General features: G+C 36.6%; 1 protein-coding gene across 2 annotated transcripts in view; it reads right to left on the reverse strand.

Annotated features, from left to right (window-relative positions):
- Nucleotides 1-2,326: 2,326 nt before the first annotated feature.
- Nucleotides 2,327-25,151, reverse strand: part of YTHDC2 (YTH domain containing 2) — a 39,455-nt gene continuing 16,630 nt past the window's right edge. Inside the window, exons 7-30 of one of the 2 annotated variants that reach the window (XM_037373327.1) lie at nt 24,629-24,785; nt 22,753-22,860; nt 21,526-21,674; nt 20,995-21,130; nt 20,516-20,642; nt 19,420-19,485; nt 17,921-18,099; nt 17,650-17,746; nt 17,477-17,564; nt 17,272-17,352; nt 16,280-16,362; nt 15,136-15,241; nt 14,877-14,996; nt 14,255-14,527; nt 13,612-13,738; nt 12,892-13,097; nt 12,136-12,331; nt 10,885-10,991; nt 9,303-9,595; nt 8,701-8,875; nt 7,408-7,611; nt 5,413-5,595; nt 4,109-4,212; nt 2,327-3,949 (exon numbers count right to left, since the gene is read on the reverse strand). In XM_037373327.1, coding sequence (XP_037229224.1) covers nt 4,132-4,212; nt 5,413-5,595; nt 7,408-7,611; nt 8,701-8,875; nt 9,303-9,595; nt 10,885-10,991; nt 12,136-12,331; nt 12,892-13,097; nt 13,612-13,738; nt 14,255-14,527; nt 14,877-14,996; nt 15,136-15,241; nt 16,280-16,362; nt 17,272-17,352; nt 17,477-17,564; nt 17,650-17,746; nt 17,921-18,099; nt 19,420-19,485; nt 20,516-20,642; nt 20,995-21,130; nt 21,526-21,674; nt 22,753-22,860; nt 24,629-24,785 — 3,342 coding nt within the window. In that variant the 3' untranslated portion in view covers nt 2,327-3,949; nt 4,109-4,131. The remainder of the gene's footprint in view (nt 3,950-4,108; nt 4,213-5,412; nt 5,596-7,407; nt 7,612-8,700; nt 8,876-9,302; nt 9,596-10,884; nt 10,992-12,135; nt 12,332-12,891; nt 13,098-13,611; nt 13,739-14,254; nt 14,528-14,876; nt 14,997-15,135; nt 15,242-16,279; nt 16,363-17,271; nt 17,353-17,476; nt 17,565-17,649; nt 17,747-17,920; nt 18,100-19,419; nt 19,486-20,515; nt 20,643-20,994; nt 21,131-21,525; nt 21,675-22,752; nt 22,861-24,628; nt 24,786-25,151) is intronic. The other variant, XM_037373328.1, reaches the window with a different exon arrangement.

Raw genomic sequence — 25,151 nt, forward strand, 5'->3', positions numbered from 1 at the left:
TATACACTGTGGCACTCAGTGCACAATTAAAGAGATCAGAGATAAGATTCTTTTTTTGAAGAATAATCATATAAAACCCAGCACCGTTATGTCCTTACAGATGAACTTTCAATGCTTCAGCAGCTTCAAGAGAAGTCCCCTAGATCTGTGCACTAGACACTACTTATCTCTGATACTGTCTTTTCTGAATTCAGTGATTGGAATGCATGTCCATGAAGTTATATGCAAAAGGAGAAAAAGCAGAAGATACGAACAAAAGAAGAAGACAGAGTACAACTGAACAACAAATTTTCAGCTTATTAGAACTTCAAAGATCTAAAAGAACTAAAAATATCACATTAACTAACTGTCCACATGGGCCACACGGATTTATCCTAGTTTTGTCAGTACTAAAATCATTAAAACAAAGACATGAGCAACAAGCAAAATCATGTGAACCTTGTTTTAAAATACTTGCTAAAGTATCTACTAAAATGAAACCAATTGTATGAAATCTGGTCACCATGAAAACTGACAAATCATGGAAGAGGAAAGTAGTTTCAAGTGTACTTAAAAGCATCTCAATGCATAATTAGTTCCTGCACACACCTCTTCTTTTGCATGTGCTTAGGGGCTTTTTTAACTACCTGGACACAAAGTATGGATGGGCACAGCAGAAAATACCTTTTGTAAGAGCTGGGCCACGTGGATCTGGGTGATGTGTCTGTAAGGCCCGTGCCTATTGACTTTAAATGGGCTCTGAGCGAACCAGGACCGTTTTTGGTTAGTGGCCACCAGTGGGCCACATGTCACAATGTCCACATAGGTCTTCCTCTGCCACAGGGGCTACTTCTAGAGCATGATTGATAAACAGCCTAGTGATGCCCAATTCCAAATCTGTGGGACTGGCCCAGGGAATAGCCAGGGGACCTCAAGTCATCTCAGGTACTTCACAATATATGCTAGTGCTGCTTGGAAGACAGCGACTATGTTTTCTCCCAAGCAGGGTCCCACACCTGGTGCACAGTAAGTCAGTTTTACACACTGAGCCAAGATAGGGATTTTGTGTCTGCAGAGAGACGGGCGGTAGTTGGCGATTCCATGAAACTAGCACACCACACTGAAGAACTACAGTGTATTCATCTTGTTACGTGATTAGCAAAACCCACCTAAGCCCATGCTGACTGGTTACTTATATTCAAATCACCCTCCCTTGCCATGCAGATTAGCACACATGCTCCTTGCAGGTGTCAAGACGGTGACAGTTCCTGCTCTAAAATTGAGTTGGTGGTTGCAATCTCCCCCTGCGACCTTTACCTTTCCCCTGGTTACTGCAGTTTTGCTGACTTCATGTTTCTTTGGCAATCATCTAGCCTCTGGGGCCTTCTGGAGCAGGATGTTCCCCTCTTACCAGTCTTTTAGTTCCTCTTCAAGGGCAGGCATAGCCGTTACTGTGGCATGCACTGTTTATACAAAGTAGCCTGCTAGCACAGTGAAGCTGTCGATCACTACAACCTAGGTATTAACCCAAAGACACGGCTACATCTACACTTCCTGCTGGAACCTGTAGTTGGACCCCAGACCCCAAAGTGAGCCTCCAGGCTTTCTAGTCCAAAACTCAGATAGTCACATAACGTATCTGCAAGCCAAGTTAAATAATCCCCAGACTTCTGATAGCATGTGCTTAGTTTGGCTAGGTCTGTGCTCATGAAAGAGCATGTGGAGGCACTTGTCATACCTCCAGTAGCATCATACTCTGTTTTAACAACAGGTTGGATTACTAAGTCTTCAGGGAGGCAGGATTTGGGCACAACATTGTCTGAATCTGAATCAGTTCAAGTATGCTCCCTGTCTTCTGGGTCTCTATACATTCCCTCTTCCGCAGCTTCCAGATGATGGTCAAGTTTTTCAATACTGCTACAGGGGGACCGTGCGTTGCTGTCGTTTCTCCACACTAGCCTGATGGCTTCTAACATAGGCAGGAGCTAGCATTCTCCTCTATTGCTGCCCCAGTGTCCTGCTGGGTGTGGGCTGGTTCTTTTTGTAGGTAGTCAACTTGGGCTTGGGCTGCTTACAAACACTACTCAGTATCTCTAAGCAAAGAGCGAAGAGATGTAAGCAGGGTAAATCTCTCTTCATGTTTCTGTCTTTCTGACTTTCTGCAGTCAAAGCAGAATCTGACATCCATGTGCAGGGGCAAGATCCCAAAATAATCAACTAAGGCAGCCACTGCAGGTCAGAGATGATGCAGTGCACCATATCCAACTTCTGACAACAGTGTAAGGACTTAAGGCAGCTCTGCCATGTTACAGGTTCATGAGATGGTAACAGACTCCAGACCAACAACTTCAGGGATAAAAAACAGTTTAAGTAACAGTACAGGAAAATATATATATCAGCAGTACAATTATCTGGTACAACTATCTAGTTCATAACAAAAGCAAGTCAAGTAATTCACCAAGACTGGGTGAGACCTAACATTCAGGCATGTGAAGACCTACATGACCATGGCTGTCAGGCAGGCAGCAGGGCTGGCTCTTCTCCAGGCAAGTGACCCAGACCAGACAATGACCTTGGGGAATGTGAATTCCTTGGCTGGACCGCTCTTTTTATCAGCAAGCTGCAGAAGCACTGTGTGGGCTTGTTCACCAAACATTACACCCCACCACTGCTCCCGCTCTGTGCCAGCTCTGCCCTCGGTGTGCGCGGGGCCCAGGAGCCCTGCACGAGGCAATACCACCCCCCACTCCTTTGTGGCCACAGGCCTGGGAGTATCACATAAGGCAATATGAGCCTCACAGCTCTGTGGTATGCACTGTGTCCAGAAATACCTTATTAGTCAATACCAGTCTTACAAGGACCCATTTAGTCTTGCAAAGGCAAAACTGACTGTTTGTGCATGGAAGTCGCTACACAGAATGCAAGAAGGAATACACAGGGCACTCTGAACTGTGTGAATATTCTTAGCAGACATGAAAAATCTAAGTACAGGCTCAGAAGCAGAAAAACCTCTGTTTAATCAAAGAATGACCAAAACCATAGTGCTTACAGTGAGCAGACTGAATTTATACCAGCCTCATAGTACAGTATGCTGACAACTAAGGAAAAGTCCAATAAAACAAACCAACAGTAGCACAGAAGAAGAAATTGAAAGAGGTACAGAAAGCAAGCATGAAGACTACACCGAAGATGAAATTCATACTGGCAATTTTTCCTTTTTTTCTTTTTTTTTTTGAAAGAAATAAAACCAAATTAGTGAGCTATTAAAAGTACCATTTGGCAGTAGGCCTCTGAAAGACTGTTACAGCTTGACGAAGTGTGTACCTTCTAAAGGTGAAAACTGAAACTGGAAACGCTGCTGGACCAACCCATTCTCAAAATTCTCATGCTCCTTTCACTTACCTATTTAAATTAAAACTTAACATTCTCCAGCTGCCCAGTTGTTTGTATGAATATGTCCTTCTCTCTCGCACCATGCATACAGAAGTTCAACATGGATACTTATGGAACCTTCCAATATCTTTGGAGACATCTATTCTCAATTTATTTATTTTACACAAACTGCAAGAATGATTAATTAATATTACACTGGTTTCACTCATACATTTTACAGTGTTGAGAAAGCTTTCAGTGTAAACTGTATATTTAAACTGTCTGCTGTGCTATTTTAAACCCAAAACTAAATTATGTGGTCCGTTGTTTCAGTTTGGAACTTGACTGTGTTTTCAAATATCAACTGCAACTACTGTAAAAAAATAATTCAGTCAAAAAAAAGCTAGTGAATAACATTATGATATTTGTTAAGACAAGGGAATACTGAAACTAACATATCCCCCCTTATTTTTCCACTGCTAGCTGCACAGCATGACTAACAACTGCAGGAGCTTGTTGCGCCGCCTTCTTCTTCATCTTTGTATTGTAGGCATGCTGCTGGTTCTAGTGGTTATAGCCGATATTTCAACAACCACAGCTAAAAAAAAAGAAAAAATCAAAAGGAAGAGAGCATTTAGTATTAAGTGTACCTGTTCTTCCACAAACTACAAAGGAAAAACAGTACTGTAATGATACATTGTATATAGATAATTTTTCCTTTATCATGAAATCAGCAAGTAATGCATGAAATAACTACCTCTACCACATTACTGGACATGCTCAATCAGTTGAGCTTTTTCCTGCCAAAGGAGTACGGTCCCAAAGCTGTAGCAACTGCTCTCCAACTTGTGGCTCCAGCTCCTAGAAATAAGCAGGAAATAAAAGAAGTTATTTGCACTGCTACTATACTGTATGCTACAGAACATACAGAAACTGTGTATAACAGAAGTGTTAGATGAAGTTACTGGTAATTGCTTTCAGTCTTTCGAAAAGAGCTCATTCCTTTTGCTGTTGACACATACACATAGTTTTTTTACTAGGGCTCAAGAGGAGATAAAAGCTTTTATAAGCAACCCTGGTCTACAGGTTGTTTGTTGGGTTTTTTTCATTTACAGTAAGATGTCAGTACTTAAGAGTTCCCAGTGAACACACCATCACCATATATAAGAACACATGCACCATATACTTTGTACCTTCCACAGGTCACTTATTAACAAAAGATCATTATTCTCCACATCTTTTAAGTTTAATTTCATCAAGTGTGGTGGAGAATGTGGAAAGGCGGGTCGCAAGTAATACAGCGGCTCTTTGTGGAATCACGGATATTAATGTTTATAAATCAGTTGGTTTTCAGATCATTAAGACTGTTTAGGTCTTAAGAGCCACTTATAACAGAAGCACTGTTAGCTCCATCATGTGCTACTTTCCTTTCCCTGTTCTTACACTATGTTCCTTTCCTCACTGTTAAAACTGGAGAGGTTTGGGGAAAGTAGTGAGAAGGTGATATGAAGTTTAGTTCTAGAATCTTGTTATCAAGGCAATATTTTGGGAGGGGACTGGGGAGAACACAGAAACTGCCACAGAAAACTCTTGTGCCAATTCTCTTTCAGCTTTTTGTAGCTATATTTGGCTTTAATGGATTTGAGAACTGTCCTAAAGCTTTATGTCAAATCTCAAGATTCTCTTCATGCTTTACAGGAAACTCAAAGCTATAATTATGAACAGTTACTTGGGTGTGACAGACTATCTCAGGGAACAAACAGGAACCAAACAGGGTTCAAATCTCCAGAACCAAAATTATAAATTCCAAAAAGCTTTTATTTTTGGAAGCATGCAGCTTTAATATGTTTTTTAAAATGATTCTTAAGAAAGAAACCACTCTCTTACAGTTTCCATTACTTCAACAGTAATGCATTAGCAGAATGTACAATGCATCAATGAACTGTGATTCAGAGTAACAGATACATGAGGGCAGTTGAGATAAATATCAAGACTAAGAAAGCTAAGAAACAATACACAGTTCTACCAAGTAAAGAAGGCTTTAGCAGATAATAACATTACCTGGCCATCCCTGCTTACTTGCACTTTCTTATTGTCATTCCAAGGGTTGAGCAAATGGTGTGCAAACTGAAAAGCAATGCTTTCTTTTCGGATCCACTCCACCTTAAATACACCTCCAAAACCAGCAGATCCCCAGTCTTGACTTTTCTCACACCCTATCTCTGAAGCCATTCTAGCAAAGCCCTGGAACAAAAACCACAATATGAAAGGAAAGACGTAATTAGAGTGTATCTGCTTATGCTGGAATTAAATAAATCACTGGACTTCATATGAAACTTTCATATTAGTTTCAAAGTGATCCCCACATACTCCCCTATAAAGCTGGATCTTTTAAAATGTTTATATCTAGAAAGTTAAAAAATGTAATCTGGTTTTCCACTTCAAATATATCTTCTAGTGTTTGACCACAGAGAACGTCTCTCAATCTGTCCAATTACCATTAATGTCTTTTTAAGCTTTATAACAGAGGTTGAAAAGGTGTGGTAAAAACATTTGAGGTGTAAGGCCTCAAGATCAATGTTCTACTACATAACAATCCATTAGCTACTCCTTGTTAGTTGTCAGTATTTTTTGCAGAAATCCAATCCCTCCTTCCCATGTCCCTGTATGTTAACAAATTTTCACATAGAATTAAGAGTATAGCTGTTCTTCAAAGAAATAAGTCAAAGTTGCTTTTATTTCCTTCTTCAATGCCACAGGAAGGAGTTTCCAAAAGTATTCAGAAAGAACCAAATCTAAGATTGCTTCTAACTTAAAGGACACCCCTACTTGCCCACACTACCAAACAAAACAAAACAACAAACAACAAACCAACCACACACCCAAATTTATGCCAGTTATGACTCAGGAGTCCAAGAGAAGCAGCGCACTATGAAAGTTAGCAGCACACACTACTGTTGTAAGACATGCAGTCCTAGATAGCTCAGCCCAGACTGAAATGGAGATTACTAAAAGGAACAGAAAAGAAATAGAAGTGGAAAGTAAAGAGACACTTGGTACAAGAGGATATTAATAGGAATGTTAATCTCACACTTCCATGAACGTCCAGTGCATTGTGAAAACCGGAAGGGGAAGGCAACCACAACCACCTACACTCCTGACTTCAGCACTTCTTCCCCTCCCAGCTTCCTCATCTAAGATCGCCAATACAACAGCCCATTTTCAGTACAAACTGGCATGCTCAAAGTTACTTTCCAACACTACATTTGCATTTGTCAAATCATTGTATGTATATCTCACCTTCATATATCTCCTTCAGTGGTATCACCAAGACAGCTGTATTTTGGCTAGTTCATTAGATTTCAAGTTTAGGTGACTTTTATTAATAGTTCATATATAAAAAAGTAAGGTGAACATTCATTACCTGGAACAACTGAGTTTAGCCTGCTCTACAACACAGCTAACCTGCAACTTCGCACTACCAGGTCAAGTCTTTAACTTCAAATTGGCTACACATTTGTCAACACGTTGACAAACACCGTGTGAAACTTGAAGTTCAGGCAGAGCTCCAGAAGAATCATAGCCATGACCTTCCAGCTTCCTAAGTTTTAGAAACTACATCTCAGTCAAAACAGATTTTACTAAAATTTGTAATAAAGACAACTGTGGGTTTCCTGGCTTTAGAAAGCTGCAACTTGATAGTAACTGTTAGTTCAATTACAATATTTATTTTGGCATGCAGAGAAAAGAGTAGCAACGTTCTGCTTTGTTGGGATTTGTTTGTTTGTTTTGTTGTTGTTTTAAAGGATTAATGAAGGGGAAAAACATTATTCTGACTCAAGACGTTTGGAGGCAATTCAGCCTTGGCCTTTGAGTGACAAATTCAGTTAGCTAAAAGGGCATATTTCAGAGAATGAAGTACTCTTTCCTCAGCAACCAGAGACACTTGCTTACTACTTTACTTATTAGAAGATCAGAAGTCATAAGCAAAAATATTCATACTATACATAGTCCTAAGTCATCAGCCAAAGCTAATATTTAGTATTAAGTGCTCACCTGAAAGTGTCCAGACCCTTGAACAGAAAATATTAAGTAAACCATGCTGCTCTCCCAAAAGGCTCTATTTAGTTTATGTTCATTATTTGGCATAGTAGACCATATACCCTTCTGTTGAGAAATATCAATGTTTTGCAAGTTGCTACTTTTCATGATAAAGTACCGAACTGACATATTTGGTCTTGGTGAAGGAGGTTTGGAACCCTGGAAAAATTAAATTAAATTAAGCTACAATAAAATAAACCATACTTTAGTTCTGAAGTTTTAGAAATCCCTTGTTAAGACAGAAATCCCTTGACTGTGCTCCCACCCTCCTCCCCCAGACTCTACAAGAAACACAGAATCTATCAGCCAGTACTGCCTGAACTGGTCTTAAAAATTATTTCACATCTATTATATTTAAGCACTTTCCAGAATAATAATTAATTCACAAGGGGCAGCAAACAAGTGTAGCAGAACAGACCTAAACAGTCTAGTGATTAATTACAATTCTTTGAAGTCTGACACACCTTCAAATGACACAAAATTAATCATTAGAATTATTATATATATTAATATATTATAATAATAAAAAATACTATAATATACATCAGACTGTAGCCTGAAGCATACTACCCACATTTCCACCTTCAGGAAACAATTTTTCTTCCTTTTACATTGGCTGAATTTAAAAACTGAAAGACTAAGAGGAATTACTAAATCCTCCAACACGTCTGTGGCTACAGGAACAATGGGGTTTCCTCTCAATGATCTGTTTAAAAGTACTGCAGTTTACTGTTTCAAGTACACAGGAAAAACTCTGCCAATAACCTCATTAAAAATGCATGCTTTGTTAAAATAACTGTCGTAAAGAAAGCAAGCAGTCATAAGGCAGATAGCACAAAACTTACAAAGAATCAATACCAATGTATGCCATTTACAGAAGCAGAGGAAGGCAGACTTCAAAGAATTCAGAAGTACATGTACTGTACACTGATTTAGGAAAAGAAATTAAATCCCCTTCAGTGGTTATTATATCAATTTAATCTGATTTTTTTCAACTTTGGATATCTTTAGCTCAGCAGTCTGCAAAGAATAGTATTTTTACTGTATTACTAGTGTAACAAGGATATTTAGTCTAGCTTTTAAGTTCCAGAAAGAAAAAGTATTATGCAGCTGTTAAAAATGAAATTCTAAGTTAGCTTCCTAATGTATCAGTATAATACCTGATTGCTGCTAAAAGGTATCAGCAAATTTATTTCTGAAATTCTATTAATTTTGAAGAATGGGGTAACTTGTTCAGGAGGACTCTACCTTTACAGATACTGGAGAAGGACTAGCAGAGGGGCTAGGATAGCTACTGCTATCTGTAGACTTTGCTGATGATTGATCTGATCTGTCATCTGAAGTTCGTTTGGAGCGCAAAGAGGTTTTTTCTTTGTACTTCTTTAGCTGGTGAGGTGCAGGAGGCATAGATTTCATTAAAACTCTAAAAAGTAAAGGTAGATACAGGACACACCAGGATTTTCGTAAGTGGTCATAGAATAATTTGTTTCTACATATCAGCCTATAGCATGACTATATATATTACACTGATTCCAAAACATATTCAATATTAACTAAAAAGGTACCGATTATGCATTGGTTTTGAATGCTGCAGTTAAACCTTTTCTGCTACTTCTTCCCAGAGGTGACAATTCATGGACAGTATTCCTGACTGCTCTCTCAAACAACAGGCACACATATAAAATACTTCTCAATGAAATCAGAACTATAACACAGCACAGGACGGTACCAATTCCTTCAACTGTATTTCTGTTGTTTCTTCCTTGTTATTACTAGCAGAAATCCAAGCAATGCTTTTTATAGCTAAGTAAGTTACAACCTACAGTCTCTAGAAGATCTCAAAAGCTTACTTTTCAGGGTTAGAGGAGTCATCAGAGAATTCAGTGTCTGCTGAGCTTTTTCTACTGTTGGTTGACCCCCTCGTAGACGCTAAAGGAAGTTCTTCGGAAGTCATAGGCCTTGGTCTCTGACCAATACCTGAAGGCTGCTGCAAACCTGCAGACTGTTCTTCAGTACTTAAAACAGCTATAATTGCTCTTACAGTTGTTTCATCAACTTGAGACCATGGTTTAGAAGGAGCTCGCATACGACGCAGAAATAAGTTATGCCACTTCTGTCTGAGTTGGAACAGCAAACAAGCAGCCTGTAACAAATTTCAATTCTGTTAAAGACTAACAAAAATTAGATCAGACAGGTAAGGGTACTCTACATCTTTCCTATCAGGCAGCCTTTGGCATTCTAAAATGAACATGGTCCAAACTGAAAGGCAAGATTAAAGTGCTGGGGAAAGGAAGAAAATCCCACATCTAAACTAAAGCTGTTAAGTTAATCTTTTCTTCCCTCAGGTGCAAGATCACTTTTAGAATGTTTTATTTCATTTAGCTTTGCACCGAACTTAAAATCAGATTGTAAACCCACAAAAAACTTTTTATTTTTCACTTTAAAATGTTACCTTTAAAAGAGAAAACAAAAATATTTTAATGCTCTATGCCATTCCTGTCAATTCATGTGCCCTCATCTCAATCAATACTGTCTGTATTCATGCACTCTTAATTCATACCAGAGGGAAAAGAGCTGTAAGTAACGTATTTTCCTTACACAGACTTCTGCTCAATGAGATGACTGAATTTATAAGACTATAGTTAATCCCCATGTTATCAGAAATGCTTCCATTTCTAAAATAATCATACTTTTGAACAGCTCTAGAAGAGACAGTATTATTATTAGATCTGGTAAGTCCAAGTGTTCCCTAATTCATAAAGTACACTACCTCTTACCACAGCCAGAGCTTCTCAATGACCTGAATACTTCTGCCTTCAAAAAGTGTTTTTTTGTTGTTCTCTAAAATCTGATAGAACTTTCTTTCAACAACTCCAAGTGTTCCATTTTGATCCAAATTTAGTCACCCTCTCATAGAAGGAAATACACAATATGCCATTGTGACTGTTCAGTCAGCTGCTGCTCAGGTTTTGGTTAACTCAGTCCATGCTAAGGCTCAATGTGTACTGGGAGGAGTGCCAGTAGGTCAAAGCAAGAGCACCACATAGGCAGGACACGTGGCCAGAAAGAGGGGCCATTATGCAGCCAGGGGTTTTTTTTCTTTTTGCTCATAGGTGTATGAATTGAGAGTTACAGGTTTTAAGTTATGAAAGCTTACAACTTGAATGGTGAGTAAGTGAATTCATGCGACAGACTTAGTCTGGGCAAAAGGGATCGAGCCCCTGGATTTTTGCTGTATTTCTAATCAGCTCATGAAATAAAGATTAAATGACAGAGTACATTGTCCTGTAAATTTGAGAGACTCAATCAGACTGTGACAGCCATTTTTACAGAAAAGTCTTGGTTACCCAAACGTTTCAGAACTCTTCTTAATAAAATATGACATAAACATGCTTCTACAAGAAAGAAACATTGAAGTGATACATTACTTACTTCAGGGTCCAGTTTGAGATGCAGCCATTCATCTAGCTTCAGTAGTGCCAAATCAGCAGTTTTGTCCTCTATCTCACTATCACTGTTATCATTAGATACACTGTCCCCTGAATTAAATATAAAAGGTGTATTAACATTTCTGTATTATTTCCACCTACATCCAAAAACCTGAACACTACTGTACTACCAGCAATAAAACCATTTTCCTTCTAGATTTTATTTTAAAATGTAAATGTTTGTAAAACCACTATTTTCTGTAAATACACCTCCCTGATAAGTCTTTGCTTCACTGAGCAAAACTCCAAAATCCAGATCTGCTGAGGTCTCTGCTATGTAAGCACCTGTATTGATGTGATCTGACTCACTCATGTACCTTCATCAATATCAACAAGCCATGTTCAAACTTTTGCCTGGAGCTGTTTGCAAAACTATACATTGCTCTATGCTTTATTTCCTAGTAAACCAGCAGATTTAAAGACATATTAAGAAAGAAATTAATTATAAATACATATGGCTATTTTGTAGGATCCTTTTTTTTTTTCAGGTGCAATTCAATCTGCATAAACACTATTCTAAGGGCAACAGTTTAAGAGCAAGACAGAAAAACTTCAAAAATAACTTGGACTCTTACTTTGATTCCATCTAATACCTCTAGAGAACTGGCAGCAGGACAGAATATTTTTGCTTCTCTTCCTACAGCACTCCATTTAAATTAAAAAAAAATAAATATGGACATTTCTATATATTCCCATTTACTTATAGTAAATATTACAAATAATTGTTATTAAAAGTTATCAGGAGAAAATAATCCTTAAAACACATGTTTCAGCTGGAAATGACTATTTGCCACACTGACAGTTTCTAAATTATTATTCAATTTGAAAAATCTGGTTCAAAGTATCACTTGAACTAGTCTGTAGAATAAAACATATATACTACACTTTTCAGCATTAATACTGTCATCGGACATTTTGTTTGCATTTTTTATTTCGTAACAAACTGTACTGTAATTTGTGAGACTCCAGAACTGTGCAACTGTAATTTATGGATACGAAATCTAAAAGGATTTGCAGAACTGAGACATTTATTACAGAGCTTATAAACTATTCTTAAATAACCACATGAACTGTAGCTTTGTCATTTTAAGAATTAGGCAATATAATTATTACATATATTCTTGACAAATAAGACTTCCATATGCCATACTAGCATATACCAATGGAAACATTACAAATCCAAACCCCTTTATACCTCGAAAGGATGAAAGTTCCTGCAAAGCATTACTTGGTAATCTAGCTGGTCCACAGAAGAGTGACACAGTGACAGGTGTTACAACTGAACAGCATCTGATATTAGCTATCCTGTGAGCTCTCGTCATTTCATCATATATAAGCCAGTCTGTAGGGAGTGCCCGAATGGCTGCAGCTTGCCCGTTTTCTGGAGGAATCTGCGTAGGAGCAAATAAGACTAGGATATTTTACCCTCTATTTGTAATTAAAATAAATTTTAATGTATTTCCTATTTTATATATGTAGAAATAAATAAATTTTTATACACACATAAACTTAAGATACCAAATAAAAAAAAAAGCAAGAGAGAATTCAACCAGACTCACAAATTATCCTACCATCTTGAAACAAAAATACTTTGCTTTAAAAAATGATCAAAAAAAAAACAAACCAGTTTCAGAGCAGAACTTCCTCCTGCTATTATAAGCAGGGATAGTTACATCTTTAAAAGAGTTTCCTAACTAGGTTTTTTTTTTACCATTGTGTCTTATTCCATCTAGAAGGCCTAACTGAAGTAAGTTTTGATGAAAAAATATTGGAAAAATAAATAACTCCAGTTCTTTATTTTATCAACTGCTAGGAAAAAGAATTTCTAAAAATGTAGTGTTTAATGCACATGCTGCTTTCAAAGTACTGGCTACTATGAAGAGACATTTCTAAACATGTGATAAGAGTACAGTGCTCTTTTTTGTGAACTATAAAGTCAAAGTGATTTTACCTTTTTATACTGAGGTTGACTAAGAACAGAGGTAGGATGAAATCGCACTTTCTTCTCCTTTGGTCCAGTCAAAACCAGGCTTTCTCTGTCTACATGCACTAGATTGGGATACATCCCAGCCACTAAGGCAGCTTTAATTACAGCCCAGTTTTCAGAGTTAGTATTAACATCTCTAATATCGGCTCCTCCTCTGGTTCTAACAAAACCTGAAGAAAGAAGAGGACAAAATACTTGCTTGTATTTAAGATCTACTTTTTTGCTTATCAAAAAGAATTTGGGAGAAAAAAAAAGTAAAATAAAGTACAAATTTCTTTCACTTTTCACCACTGCCAACCTTAACAGCACAAAGAAGAAACCATTACACTGAAATCCTTCCTCATAAGGGGGTTTATGCTAACATAGAATAGAATTACAACACAAAGACATTTCCTAAGGAAATAATTTATTAGAATGCAAAAACCCAAGGAAACATATCTCACACGGAAAGCCAGTGTGGCACCAGGAACAATCAGGGCACTTTCAGTTAGATCAGCTGTTGCCCAGCCAACCTTCCTCACTCCAGCATCTGCACCATGCCCAGCATAAATGTGTACCGGTCGATGTCAAATCAAGGCATGAAAATGACACCAGTGAACACTATTCTTGTTACAATTTGTATACACTTATACTAGGTATACACTTGATTCCAAAACTATGTAAAATCTTTTCCAAGAAATCTACCTGAGGCTCTAAGCTGGCCAAGCAACTGTGTTCTCATTCCTATGATGATTTCCATCGTGGCTTCAGACAGAAAGTTCTTTTCACAGAAGGCTTTCTCCCAGCCACCACTGCGCGCCTTCTGCCACGCCTGTAAAGAACATTGGTTTACATTTGCCTATTAATTTGATTAGCTAATATAAAGAAATGCATTTTTTTAAAAAATGGCATTTACATCAACAGAACAAAAGCAGAAACCATTCTGAAAGAAATGTATCAAACTAGATTATTTTTTTCCTGGTTACGTACTAGATTCTCTTTACCCATTCCCTAAATCAGCACAGTGATCACTATGTTATTATAAGATCATTATATTAAGTTATTACAAAGATCATGATTTTAAGTTATCGGTGTAGCAGGATATAAAGTGGCACCTTTATAAAGAACATTCAGAATTTAACCAGGTTTGCAAATATGAACAAAAAATACGACCAAAAGTGTTCCCTCACAGATTTATGAGTCCAATATACAGGAAACTAGTAGACAAAAATTATGTCCTTAAAGGAGAAACTTTATCTATCATTCTACAACTAACTTGATTGGTCCATCATTTAGTTTGGCATGTGATCTATTGTGATTAGTACTCTTTTTGAAGATGAAATAGTACCTGGAAAGCCCTGAGAAGCGCCATATGGTCACTAAATGTTCCTGCAGCAAAACGTTTTCTACACAGCATGGCTGCACGCTTTTGAGAGGCCAGTGTAGGTAGGACAAAAGGGTCTCGATATGCAAGACTGCAAGCAATAGTAAGAATAGGATCCAGGCACTTCAAAACAACAGCACACAACACCATTTTACCAAGGTGTGGCTCCACTGGTAGATCAGTGAGATGATAACCAAGTTCAGTAAGATCTTCCCAAGGGTCCATGGCATCTATTGTCTATTTAAAAAAAAAAAAAAAAAAAGAGGCAGGAGGGCAGGGAAGTGGACAGAAATAATTTACAATAAAAGCAAAAAGGATGTGAATATTGGACATTAACTACACTTGGTCCTAAACACTCAAAAAGCAAGTTGAACTCTTAACAGTTTGAGACGAGATTTTTAAGCACTTTCTTCCCTTAACATGGAAAAATGCATACACACACACAAAATGAAAATAGACAAGACACAAAAAGTCAAAGCATCCTTAAGTAAATAAACAGTCTCAGTACAAATAAAACTCCATATGTTGCCACACCACAAATGTAAAAACAAATACAATTCCCATCTAATTCTATTCCTCTGCTGACCTTAAGCATTTGCACAGCGTTTCTCACAATTAAAGCTGGTGGAGGATCAGGAGCTTTCATAAGAAAGTCAACAATTGGACAATTAACTGGAGCCAGAAGTTTTGTGTGTAAACAAAGCTCCTGCAATTTTAAAAGCAAAAAAAGATTAAGACAGGAGGAAAAAATAAAAAACAAAAACAAAAGCTTTTTTTTGAGTAAATACTATGTTTTGATGATAATACTTTTTTTTTAAAGTTATAATTTCTAACTGAACATGCACCTGAAGTGGCATTCTTAGAAGTTCTGGAGTCTGATATTCCAACATATTCTGAAATCGAAGCCTGCTGAAGAGACGAAAACAGACTCCAGGCTTACAGCGTCCAGCCCTTGAACACAAAATATGGTAAGTTGTTGAAAATCAGAATACCTTTCTAAAAATAACTAAATAAACAAACCAACACACACACACAAACTTACAACAGAAATACAAAGCATGTCTAAGAAAAAGATAATTTTGTCATTAAGTGTAGGTCTCATACATAAGGTCAGAGTTTTCCAGTACATGGATTGCTTTTGATAGTACAGAAATTTGTTATTATAATTTTATCCCAATACTGAAAGATCTGGAGAAACAAAAATAAGGCCTGTCTAAAAATAAAGTGATGTGTGGGTTTTGCTAACCTAAGATCAATCCAAATCTCAACTGGCCTTTGCCATAAGGAACATAAGTCATAAACTTTGTTTCTCTTCCTCTTCACATCCCCCAAACAGTTGAAAGCTGCTCTATAAGTAAAAGGCAGAATGAAGACCAAACAGCCTGTGAGTGAGGGGACAGAGACAGCAAATGCTCACACCAACACTCAAACTGGCAGGTTAAAGCCAGTATCATATCACCAAACACAGGCATTTGTGGCTACATAACCTTTTAGCCCTCACCCAGTGTTGGGAATAATATGATAAAGGCCTGCTAAGTCATGAATAATTTGGAGAAGGTGAATAAGGAATCACTGCTCAATGTCTCTTCTATGATAGCTATGAAGGGGCATCAATTAAAAACTAGCAATAGGCAGCCCTTTGCCCACAGATTAAGTTGTGAAACACTTTATTGGACACTGTGGCTGCTGATGCTACATGGGAGAAAGAAGAAGGAGAACAAGTTCATGGGGAGAAAACAACCTAGACCTAATGTAAGCTTTGGGAAAATCCTGAGTGTCACTTTACTACAAGTTGGGAAATGACTCCAAGGAAATACATGCTGACCCTTATTCTTCTGCAAAGAATTAGTATTGGCCACTGTCCAACACAACACTGGACTAGACTAGTAACATTACTCAGTGTGGCTGCTATTACATTGTGTACTTAATCCTTAACGTACAGGATAGTGGATATTTGCGAAATAAAATTCAGTATGAAGCATTCATTACCTGCCCCTTCTCTGGATAGCACTGGCTTTTGAAATCCACACCATTTTTAGCATTGTAACAGAACTCAGTGCATCAAAAGACTTCTACAAAAGCAAAGCAAGGAACATAAAAAGATTGAATAGGGTACATGAAATAAAAGCTACTGATGATTTAGATCATCAACAGAAGTTCTCTAAAAAAAAAATAACTAAGCAACAGCAGCTTCTGGCACAAAGTTATATTCTGAAGTACTTAGTTTCAAGTGAATTTATGCTACCTTCTTTGCCGTATCTTTGTGCGTTTTCTTAATTAAAGTTTTCTAGTCAAGAAGTAATTGTAAGTCAATAAAAGTTATGGAGTGTGTTTTGTAGTATCACAAACCAAGCAAAAATATGCTATTATATTTAATAAAGTTTTCCTCTTTGTCTCACTTGGAAATTATGTCCTTATTTTCCTACATTTGATATAAAATGACAAAAAAATTGTATTACCATGAGAAATTCAGAAATTATCTCCTATGAAATCCAATTTTGTTTTCCAAGCCATACAGTAGGTCTTAAACTGCCTCATTATGTTATCGCACTTTCCTTGAAAAGTAATTAGGGAACGGGCATTCAACACATCAAAAACAATGCTTAAAAACTTAATAGATTAGACTTGGGATAGATACAATAGTAGGATAAAGGAAACTCCCAGTGCTCTCTCAGGAACATGGTGGTCTAAACAGATGAGCTTGTTTTAAAAATCAACAGAAATAATAACTTCATTTTTAAAAAATAGATATATCAATATATCAGCCTGCAATAACTTTTACAGGGTTTTTAAACAGCTAGCTATTTACAGTATTTGTCATAAAACAAACGGATGTCAAAACTTCTCAGTGAGTTTTGTTGTTTGTCATGCACTAGCTCTCAGCCCACTACAAAAAAATTGTTCTTAAAAATGTTTGTATTATGTATTTTAAAACAACACTAGGAAGTTTACTTCCCAAAGAAAGTTTAAGCCAATCATACCTCTTTCATCTTGCCTGAGTCAATAACGTATACAACATCATTGACTGTTATGCTGGTTTCTGCAATATTAGTAGAAAGAATCTGCAATTTGAAAAAACAAACAAACAAAAAACAGAAACAAAACCACAAAACCAAACTATAGTAACTGTAAAAGCAAAGACAAAATAGATCAATATAACATCTGATGAAGTCCTCTGATACTTGCTATTTTGCGGACGCCAGCAGGTGGACTTTTAAGCACCTTCTTCTGATCCAAAGTCTGCATATTTGAATGAAGCATGAAAACTTGGTATCTAATGCAAGACAAAGAGCACATTTTAAGGATCTTTAAAAGAAACAATAAAAACTCAAGACAACCATAAAAATTATAGGTTTTACCTGTGAGCATTATCAGCAAATCTCTTGTCGTCAAAAAGAATACGGTCCTTCAGGCTAACTATCTCATCATATCCAGGAAGGAATATTAAAATAGCTCCTAAAAAAGAAGTTGGTTTGCAGATTTAAACAGAAAAATCACTTCAAATACATGTCAGTACTGTGTATGCTACCGCTTGGAAGATTTTACCTATTTAGTATTACTGCAAAAAGAGCACAATCCATCAGAAGCTTGATCCACAGCAATTTATTGGGAGTGTGTGTATATACCTACCCACATCACAACTATGACAGATGTTATAAAGTAAGTGCATAATCAGGTCCAGATCCACTTTTTCATTGTCAAAACTGTGATGATAAGCTTTCAACAGTTCTCTGTCCTCTGCACTAAGGTCATTACCACTTGTTTGGACCAGGGAACTTTCATCCATATTTCCAAATTCCACTGAAGCACTAAAATATACAAATACACAGGCCAGAGTCAGTGCTGTTTGCTTCAGGTCTGCATTCAGCCATCAGTTCAAATTCAGACCAAGACTAATGAGACTACTCGTCTCGAATTTTAAAGTGTAGCACAACAGCACCTCCACAATACTACTACTGTCCACTGATTTAAGTGTTCGTCCAGCAACGTATGCAACTTCAAATATTAGCATTAACTCTACTTTGATTATACTTTATTGAAACACAACCATAAGCAAATGTTGCAGAACTGGAAGTATAAAGACACGGTTTGTTTATCCATTAAAGGAAAAATATTTAAGAAATAATTTCCAAAAACTTCCCTACCATAAGAGTTAAGCAGGTACTACACTAACAGAAACTACTCTAAGAGAAATTACAATAATGTATATCTCTACAAAACTGTAAGTAAACTATGATAATTTAAGTTAGTCAAAAAACAAGTTGAATGGCATAGTATACATGTTACTGTCCTGGTTTTGCCCAGGATAGAGTTAATTTTCTTCTCTGGCATGGAAGAGGGTATCACTGTTAGGGGACTGGCTGGGCATCCGTCAAGAAGTGGTGAGCAATTGTATTGTGCATCACTTGGGCTTTTTTCTTGGGTTTTATTCCTCTCTCTCTCCCCCTCTCCCCTTTTCACTACTATTGTTATTGTCATTATTATGTTTTACTTTATTTCGATTATTAAACTGTTCTTATCTCAACCCATGAGTTTTACCTTTTTCTGATTCTCCTCCCCTTCCCACCAGGGGCAGGCAGGGGTTGGAGTGGGTATGTGGGTGGGTGAGCAAGCAGCTGCGCGGTATTTAGTTGCCAGCTGGGGTTAAACCACAACAGTTGCTCATATAAAGTTTCTTTAATATGGCTACCATGTATCAACAATATACAGATAAAAATACAAAACAGATTTATTTCTAAAATAAGCATCTGAAATTAAAATGGTACATGGTATAAAATCATCGTCTCCTCTGCATATCTATTTAAGTTACTATAATCACATCCTGCCTAGATTTATAATCATGATAGAAATGCCCATATCAAGAGGAGAAATACTAATAATATAAAAGAAGTCCTGCATGACCAGAACTATATTTATGCTAGGAGTTGTGTAATCACTATGATACTGAATACCAACTTTTTTTAAAATGACTAGGTTTTCAAAATATTCTTATTCTCAAATAAAACTTGCTATTTAGGCCAGATTTTAAAGCATAAAAAGCTAAAAACTGTTCTGATTAAAAAATGACAAAACATAGTTTTCCCTTCACCATGTTAAACAACTGTTTCTGCAGTGTTGTTATAGCCTACCTGTAGGACTCCAACAGGTCAATAACCTCTGTCTGTCCAAAGCGCTTAGCCCAGTCCAAAGCCATCCTGAAACAGTTGCATAAAAATCCTTATTAATTTCTCACTTCAAAAGATACATATGAATAATACATTATAAGAGGAGACAGCTGACTGCACATTTCTATCGATTTTGGCACTGTTTAATCAGTGCTGTTATGGCTGAAACTGTAACTTCCCTTTTTAAAGTGCTTAAACAGGTGTAACAGCTATATGATTTTTAGGTAACTGCAATTCTTTACCAAGAAAGAATCCCAGTTTTACACAGAAGTAACATGCAGAAGGAAATGAGGAGGAAGAATGTGCCATTCCTCCACAAACCGCACACCGATGTGCAAAGATAAGCATGATTTACTAGCTCCTTTAAATCAGAAATCACACCCAAGACATTTTTCTCCAAAATCTGTGAAAATGTTGGGGGTTTTGATATCTTACAGAAGTTGCCCTCCTCACAATGCAGTTCACACTGTTCTCCTTTTAAACTGCATTCCTTCCAAAGTTTTTCAAGTGGTAGTGCCAAATATCAGACCCCTGGAATACTATTTTTTTTTTCCATATTACAATTATTTATAATAGTCCTGTCCACATGAATACACAATTCATGGCCACAAAAATCTGAGTTTTTACAGATTCACGAATATTTTTTCACGACACAACATATTTACAGGTATTAACACAGCAAAGATATTTGCATGTCTAATACACCATTTTTAAATCCAATATATATATAGGTTACTCAAAATAAGAATCACCAAACATTTTGGGTCTAATTCAATCAACGCAGCATGAAAGATTCCAATTCTTCTTCTAATCATTGTGTTAAATCAGACTTATTGAAACTAAGAGTGTATGTCCTATATTCAACACTGTTTAAGAATTCGATTTAGAATTTAGAGAAAACAATGTAAGAAACGGAAGTTATAAATTGCTTGGACTGTCAAAACCTATTAGTGCTTTATGGCAGTCTGGTAGGTTAGCAAATCGGTTTACATGTTACAGAAATTTCTCATTTGTGTATTGGCAAATAAATCCATCCTTCAGCTTATCTGTTTGGTTTTACCAGCCATTGGATGATTTGCAGTGGATACTTGCTCCCATGCTGATCAGTTGTTCCACTTGACTCAGAAAGCCTCTCCCTGAAGCAATCATCAGTGGAGTAGCACTTGTTTCACTGTGCCTATAATCAACTAAGAAGTACAAAAACATCAGCAAACCCACTACAAAAATAATTATTTTTTTCATATAAATGTAGTATATGACTTCCAAAATCCAGCCCTGAGTGAATTTGTTTCCTCACGTCATCCCACCACTCAGTTCATGTGAATTTAATACTATTATTGAAACACAATTAACTGTCAATACTTCAGAACAAGTAGAGCAAGCAGTAACTACAAAACCCATTAATTCTGCTAACCCTATTCATTTTTTCAATAGGCATCAGAATTCAAAGATAATATCTAAAACTGGAGATAAAGTAGCCACAGAAATTCAAGTCATTTTGTGGTTGTTTTTTTCTGAGGCAGTAAGATAAAAGCTTACCGCTGACATTTTCAGCTAAAATGAGATGGAACACCTGAGCAAAGGAATCAATATCTTTATGCAACCAGATGTCAGAGAGACAAGAATCCATTTCTTTTATTAGCCACGGGTCAAGGCAATTCGCATCTTTTTCAGTCTGAAGAGAAAACACAGCACTGAAAGATTAATCTCTTCCAAGGGTTGTCTTTATTCCCATATATTAGACACAAAGAATTTGAACGGTTAGTTTTCCAAGTAACAAGCAGAAATACAGCATTCAGGTACCAGTTAAAGCACTTACTGTGTCATATGCAATTACTTTAAATGACAAGTCTAGCCATTTCAGCTAAACAAGTTATGTACAACCATCGCAACTGAAAAACACACTTTAGCTAAGGTAGTTCATGCTAATAAAAAAAATAATCATGTTTTAATATACGTTAAAATGCTTCTAGAAACTATAGCGGTAATATCTTCAGAAACAGTTTTTAAATGGGTAGTAACAATGTAACACAGATTTAAACATCCCTTCCAACAAAAGGAAAAACTTACCAGTTGATTAAATACTGTGTCACTACCATCAGCCAACAGATTACAGTCTTTAGTTGCACTTGGGACAGATCTTTGTCTCCGAGATTCCATTTTGCTGTTATTTTCTTGAGCAGAACACCACTCAGTAAGAGCACTTTGCTGTTTTTCTTCTAGAATGCATAAAGTATTTCCAAAAAAATTTTTACAGTTGTCTTAATTATTCAACATTTTCAGTTACAAAAAATAGCTGTATCAAGTCCCAAAGTTTTATCTATTCAATCTCTTCTATTTAGTCTGGAATGCTGTTACCACCCAATATAAATTCCATGATTAAGGGCACCCAGAGTGCAACACAGCAAATGCCTGCTCTATGAACAAGGTAAAAAACACCATTTGTGTGCTTAACCCCGTAAGTCTCCGGTATTCCAACCTACCGCATTCAAATAAGCTTCCTAAGTAAGTGTTTTCTGTACATTTCCCAGTCTAGGTCTTCCTCCAGAAGTGAAATACCGAAGAAAAGTGCTATAGCTCCTGCATGTAACAACTAACTTATGTGTACAGGTAGAATAAACAGTAGAAGACACCAGAGGCTTAACTGAACTCTTCTTTCCACAGTGATCAGAACTGAGCACCAAGATAGAGTTAGGATTGTATGTTACAGCTTTGGTTTTGCCCCTCTCACACCCTTTTTTTTTTTTTAAGTACACACTAGGATCATTACTTTCAGTTGTCAGGAAACCTTCTCAAATAATGTATCTACTTAATCAATTGAAAAACAACTACATTAAGTTCAAGTGTGTTTATGCTTTTGAGCTGTATGTATTAAATATATCCTTGTTTGAAGAGCACAGCAAAAAATGTTACTAATAGGAATCACTTCTGTGCAAGATGAACAAAATTTTGCCTTCTTTAATGGCTGCAATTTAATTTCCACCCAGAAGTCAGTATATAATATCTTCTGCTTCTACAGTTTTTATGTGGGCAAAGGCCCCAGTTCTGTGGAACGTAACATTTATCAATTGAAAGCAAAAAGAATGCAATGATTGAAAGAAAGTGAAAATATTTTTTTTAAGTTACATAATCTACCTCAAGAATGTAAGCATCGAGAGCTTAAAGATAGCTGCTGTCATCTAACCATGTCTGGTTAATACTCTGACTTGGGAATTTCAACAGAGAACCATCCTATTTAGTTGTTCAATCAATCAATGACGGTCATTGCCAACCCTAACAACTAAGAAGTCCACTAACCTTGCTGCTTCTGTTTTTTGTACTTCACCATCTCTTTGCTTGTATACCCAGTGCTTCTTAAAATATCCTCCAAAAACATCTCTTTAACTTCAAAAGGTCTTCCTTGTACTGAAAGTATAAATAATTCATAAAATATTAGCTATTCCCTAGCTTCATTTATAATCTTAATTTTTAAAAAGCACGTTTATAGACAGAAAGTTAATTAAAACATACTAGGGCCTGATTTAAGGAATTATTACTTTCCTTGAAAAGTCTTGGAAGAGTATCTTCACTGGAGTTTATTTTCTTTAAAATTACCGGGCCACAACATTCCAAAAGGGAAATGCCAGCTGGGTACCTTGCGTCTCATTAACCTCTTCAATTGTATTAAGTGATATAGCAAGAGATGCTCGTAAGATTGACATTTATTGATTACAATTTTATCAAAATGGGAAACAGAAAATAGCCATTTTTGTTTAGGGTTACAAAAAAGAATTCACTGTGTAAGATTGTCACCTGAATTACAAAACCTAACAGCAACTAATATAGCTTTAGTAGTAGATCCCACAAAAAGATTGCCACCTTTGTACTCAACTACATGTTCTCATGAGAAGTGTATGAGAAGATGGACTTCTCTCAAATTCCTTAACCACTTCAGCCAAATTTGCCTTTCTTTACTGAATGCTTCCTGATAAATGAAGCATTCTAAAGGCTAATTTATCTCTTAGTAATTTACCCTGGTTTGCTTTTCAATATAACACTATTCTAGACCTTATTTATGGACATTAAAGGATCCTTTTCCACAGGAGGGATTAAAATCTCTAGATTTTAATTTCTGGGCCCTTAGCTGACATTTGCCATAGCCGAGTTTAAATCACCTAGGACTTCTCTCTTCTTCAGAAAGAATAAACTGCAACACTTCTATCTGCAAAAAAACTCTTTTTTCAGGAACATTCACTGAAATAAAACAATGATTTGTAGGAAAGACTATAGCGAAAGTGATCTACTCATGCCCCAGGACTGCTCAGTTTTATTAAAAAAAAAAAAAAAAATATGTTGACATGCAGACAGTCTACCTGATCATTTTGAAAAGAAAGCGTTTCTCTTAAAAGCTTTGTTTCAAAACACCTTATACTTAGATATCATCGCTGAAAAAGGAAGAGGACTACAAGGTACCAGAGGAGGTCACCCATGCAGAAAACTTGCAAGCAGCCAGGAGGGTGACCTGAAAAAAAAAAAAAGCATCTCCCACACACCTATGTTTTACCTCTACTAAAGATCAGTCAAATGAAATTAAAACAGCAATAATCATAACTTTTATTTCCATTTGAATGTAATCTAACTGCAACTACTGAGTCTGAACATAAACTGTCATTTCTTTTCTCAATGGTTACTGAGATGACCAGCTAATAATTTCATTTAAAATAAAGAATCATGTGATTTAAACACGAAAACCCAATTTGCCTAAGACTGTATTCCTGAAATAATGAGGTGCAATTATCTGTGTTTCATATAGTAACCAGTAGCAACCTCTGTGACACCTGAAGAACTAGAATCTACTGAAATGAATTAATACATATCACACTCTTGTAGATCCTAGGGTCAGTATCCCCATGGAGATCAGCACTTTACGAACCTTTTCCTGCTTCTTGAATTGAACATGGCAGGGGCCAGGACATCCCTGCACTTACAGAACTCCCTGTGACAAAAACACTTCACTCTGAACAAGGTGCAAATAGTTAGGAAACGACAAAAATTAACAAAGAACAAACACTGTTGTTACTCTCAGTGTATTTATCCTGTTTCTTCATACTCAGAATGGTTTCCTACAGTTTAACAAGATCTGTAAGTCCTAGGGCAGGTATAGTCAGATTTAGGAGTTTACATAAACACTTACTGTGTATTACGGGGCAACTTCCAAAATATCTAATAAAGAGATCTGCATCTAGAGCAGCACTAGAAATAATTAGTCTTAAATTAGTCTGGTTTTGCAACACATCTCTTAGTTTTATTAACAAGAAGTCACTGAACCTATCCCTCTCATGCACTTCATCCTATAGCAAAAAAAGAAAAGGGGGGGGGGGGTGGAGAACAACAGACAAATATCACAGATCTAAGCTCGTAACTTTTCACAATTATATACTTTTTTAAACACTAAAATATATAATTTGCTAGTATATTACAGGTACATTATAATTGTAAGTCTAGTTTAAGTAAGGGTTTAAAAAAAACCCTACAAACTATCCAAAAGTAAAAAAATACTTCAAAAAGTTTTACAAAGTTATCCAAGTGGACCGCACTGGTAATGCACAAGCTACATATACCTTGATTTCAGAGGTTAAAAGTGAACTTCTGAAACTTCTCCAGTTCTTATATTTGAATCTCATTTTCAAGATAATGACACAAACCGCAAATCCTAC

Source organism: Falco rusticolus, chromosome Z, assembly GCF_015220075.1.
Source record: "Falco rusticolus isolate bFalRus1 chromosome Z, bFalRus1.pri, whole genome shotgun sequence".
In the NCBI taxonomy this organism is placed as follows: domain Eukaryota; kingdom Metazoa; phylum Chordata; class Aves; order Falconiformes; family Falconidae; genus Falco; species Falco rusticolus.